The sequence below is a fragment of the Dioscorea cayenensis genome, chromosome 5 (genome assembly GCF_009730915.1).
Source record: "Dioscorea cayenensis subsp. rotundata cultivar TDr96_F1 chromosome 5, TDr96_F1_v2_PseudoChromosome.rev07_lg8_w22 25.fasta, whole genome shotgun sequence".
Classification (NCBI taxonomy): domain Eukaryota; kingdom Viridiplantae; phylum Streptophyta; class Magnoliopsida; order Dioscoreales; family Dioscoreaceae; genus Dioscorea; species Dioscorea cayenensis.
In genome coordinates, this window is record NC_052475.1 from 5,651,811 (window position 1) to 5,655,114 (window position 3,304).

General features: G+C 37.0%; 1 protein-coding gene across 1 annotated transcript; it reads right to left on the minus strand.

Annotated features, from left to right (window-relative positions):
• Positions 1-323: 323 nt before the first annotated feature.
• LOC120259918 lies at positions 324-3,085 on the minus strand. The gene is made up of 7 exons (XM_039267377.1): positions 2,982-3,085; positions 2,469-2,703; positions 2,241-2,386; positions 1,990-2,143; positions 1,778-1,915; positions 1,275-1,346; positions 324-399 (listed from the first exon to the last, which is right to left on the minus strand). Exons 1-7 carry the CDS (start codon positions 3,083-3,085, stop codon positions 355-357), a joined length of 894 nt encoding a protein of 297 aa, XP_039123311.1. The 3' UTR covers positions 324-354.
• Between the last annotated feature and the right edge of the window lie 219 nt (positions 3,086-3,304).

Genomic DNA, 3,304 nt, shown 5'->3' on the forward strand with positions numbered 1-3,304 from the left:
CTCGTCTTCACGCTCAAGATATGTTATTCATATTCTAAATTCAACTTCTAAATAATAAAGACTTTAAGATAACAAAATACCTTAATGTTTTTCGCAGGATGATATACGAGTTTGTGATGTACATGTGCACAAATTCGTAGGGAAGCTCAACTGCAGCTTTGTAAGTCTGCTTTTACAACTTCCATTGAGTGCAAACTCATGTCCATATTTACAAAGTACTGTGAAATACACTGTACGGAGGATACAAGATAAGATCTCAAATAGATGGATGGAGCGAGACCAAGAGTACAGATATACAAATGAAGGAAAAAAGGTGGCAAACTTACTCTTCAATTTCTGAAGAATTCATTAACTTTATCGAACTTCAACCGCTATAATTGGATTGTACTCTACAAGTTCCTAGAAACAAAAACCCCGACCAACCTCGAGTGAAAAAGGTTCCCATATTAGTTGCATTACAAAAGCATCTTTTTATCTCGCCTTCTGAGCAATAGCTTCAAAGACATGGTATATTGCACCTTTCAATCATGCAAACCTTGTCGACCGACCTCAAAACAAGTAAATTATCGCTAACAATGGGTGAATTAGATCAAAGCAGTTGGATATGTGCCATATGGCAGGGGAATTATAAGATGAATAGTTTAGATGTTTGTATCCAATGGCTTACTGCAATGCGAGCAGATGGAGGCAAGACTTCGTGAATCTCAAAAGGGGGCAGTATAAAAGTGGATTTTTAAGACATTTTACATTCAAAATCCAATAAAACAAAAGGAATCTAGAAGAGTCGATCAAAAAAAGAAAAAGAAAAAAAACCCTTCGAAACAAATTCAAACAACCAAATCCAAAGCTAACTTAGCCAACTTAACCAACTTATGCCAAACCCAACCATAAAGCACCACAGATATTGCAAAGGTACTCACGAAAGAAGGACCACTTCTATCCAAATATCTTTGATCAGTGACTATGCACACAAGTCATGTTAAATATTGCTTTCCAAAACCCTTTTCAATTTTCAATTATCTAACTGCATAAACTTAACTGGACTTGAGAATAGATTGTTCTGAAGTTGGAATATGATTTCTAATTACAATTGTTTGAATGCCAATCTGGACGTCAAACACAATTTTCACTGGGGTGATTTTTATCAAGGAGAATCATGCACGATATCACTAATAAAAATGAAACAACACAAGTTTAGTAGACAGATAAGGACAAAAACAAACTGGCAACATCACAACTGATAATATTTTCTTAAAAAAAAAAAAAGTGCATACCGGTAGCTTTTTTGGAGTGAGGCCACAATGATAGACAAGCTTCGGGTCATTCGCTAGTTCAACAAGAACTTGCTGCAAGAAGTGAAGAAGTAACTGCTTTGCACATAGAGGGTTTACAAGTAGCACAAAGCTATCCATGCCAACAGGGGTTTTTAAGTAAATTCCACATAGCAAGAAAAGAATATCTCTAAACTTGGATTACTAATATCAGCTCACTCTGGCAAGGGCCACATATTACATATATTCATTTTTTATGCAATGAACCCAACAATCCATCATTGACTTTAATTCAAATTATATTTGATTCTTTCTTACTTTATCATTTATTTATTTGTTTATTTGAGATATAGTATATCTCTCACAGAGGCAAAGCTTGCACACAAGTCTTAATAACTTTGGAAAAGTATTCTGAAAATTTACAGCTATAATATGTTTTTCAATTAAATCCAATCAAGAAAGCTCTTTTCCGGCAGAGACAAAATGTGAGACTATAAAAAAGAAACCTCTTGTTGCGCAGGTGCAAGTGGGCCTTTCAACGCTTTCGCTATTAAATCTTTCACAGCAGCACCACGACTGGTGTCAGCACACATTCCATAATCCCACATCAAATCATGGTTGTTATCAGGGTTGAGCCACACAAGCTGCAAGACTTTAAGGGGAAGTTCAATAACATAAGTTGCAAACAAAATAATTGAGCGTTGAGTGCAGAACTAGCCTCTCCATCTAGCACTGGAAGCCTTGGTGGCAGAGGCCTTATCCACTGGGGTTCCAGTCCATCCAGAGATAAATTCTGCAACAATCCAGTGATAGCAGCATCTTGGTCTCCGTCGCCATTTCTTGGCTTCACTCCTGGTGGCACGAAAGACGGTCTGAACAGCACGTAAATACAACGTTGAAGGATTTTAAACAGCAAAATCTTCAATAAAAACAATTCAGGAATCAAGGTTCTTTGTTTGTTAATCATACTCTGATGAACTTGAATCAGCATCACAAGGCACATCAGGGTCAGGTATTGCAGATTTGACAGCTGCAGATTTAAATATACTAGTGTAGGACTCTGGCTGAGATTTTTCAGAAAATTGTTTCCGCAACTGATCACTAGGTAATAGCACCTGCACAATAAAATAAGTATGACTCAGTAAATAAAAGGGTGAATAAGCAGTTCTCTTATTGGTAGTTGCATATTAGACTCACATATGATGAAGAATCAAACCCTTTGATGTAATCTGTAGCCGATTGTTTCAATACCTGCACAGTAAGCTTGATCATTCGATAACAGTAATCAAGTGTGATAACATTAATGTGAAGCCAGCATATAAAAGAATTGCCATAAAAAGTTAGTTCAAAATTGGAAACTTGCATTTGAGGTTGGGCGGATAACATTTTACCATTAAGATTGTTAGGACTGTCAACCAAATTAGCAAAAGGACTAAAAGGAAAAAAATTTATCAAAGAACAATAACTTAAGGCATAGAAATAAGTCACTCAAAACAGACAATCAGCCATATTCCGAGGAAATTCAGATCTGAACAAGTGGCTTAAAAGCCAAATCTTGGACCAATAGTTGGCTCTGCATAGCTTAGAACATGTGGTTTTCTTGGATATAGAACTGCTAGGTCCACTCGGATGACACTTCATTTGGTGGACCGAACGGTTAGACATCCAAGGGGCATCATCGAAGATGTACTTTTGAAGGTTGACAAGTACATATTTCTGTTGGACTTTGTAGTTTTGGATGTTGATGAGGATGTTGATGTTTCATTGATTCTTGGGAGGTCATTCTTTCTCACTTCCAAGGCCCTTATAGACATGGACGGCGGGTAGTTGACTTAACGAGTTGGGGACGACAAGCTTACATATCGGCTCACCAAAGCCATGAGACATTTTCTTGACTTTGATGATACTCTTTACTTTCTTGACACTACCGATGAACTAATAGATGAATATGTGTAGAAAATGATGTGTCCGGACCAGTATGAAGGGTTGCTAGACCATGAAGTGGAGAATGAAGAAGTTTTAATGCTTGGTCT

Coding starts and splice junctions, on each gene's coding strand:
- LOC120259918 (XM_039267377.1), bottom strand. CDS start 3,085: ATGTCTATAAGGGCCTTGGAAGTGAGAAAGAATGACCTCCCAAGAATC. Junction 2,144..2,240: donor GCTGATTCAAGTTCATCAGA/GTATGATTAACA, acceptor CGTGCTGTTCAG/ACCGTCTTTCGTGCCACCAG. Junction 1,916..1,989: donor TTCCAGTGCTAGATGGAGAG/GCTAGTTCTGCA, acceptor AAAGTCTTGCAG/CTTGTGTGGCTCAACCCTGA.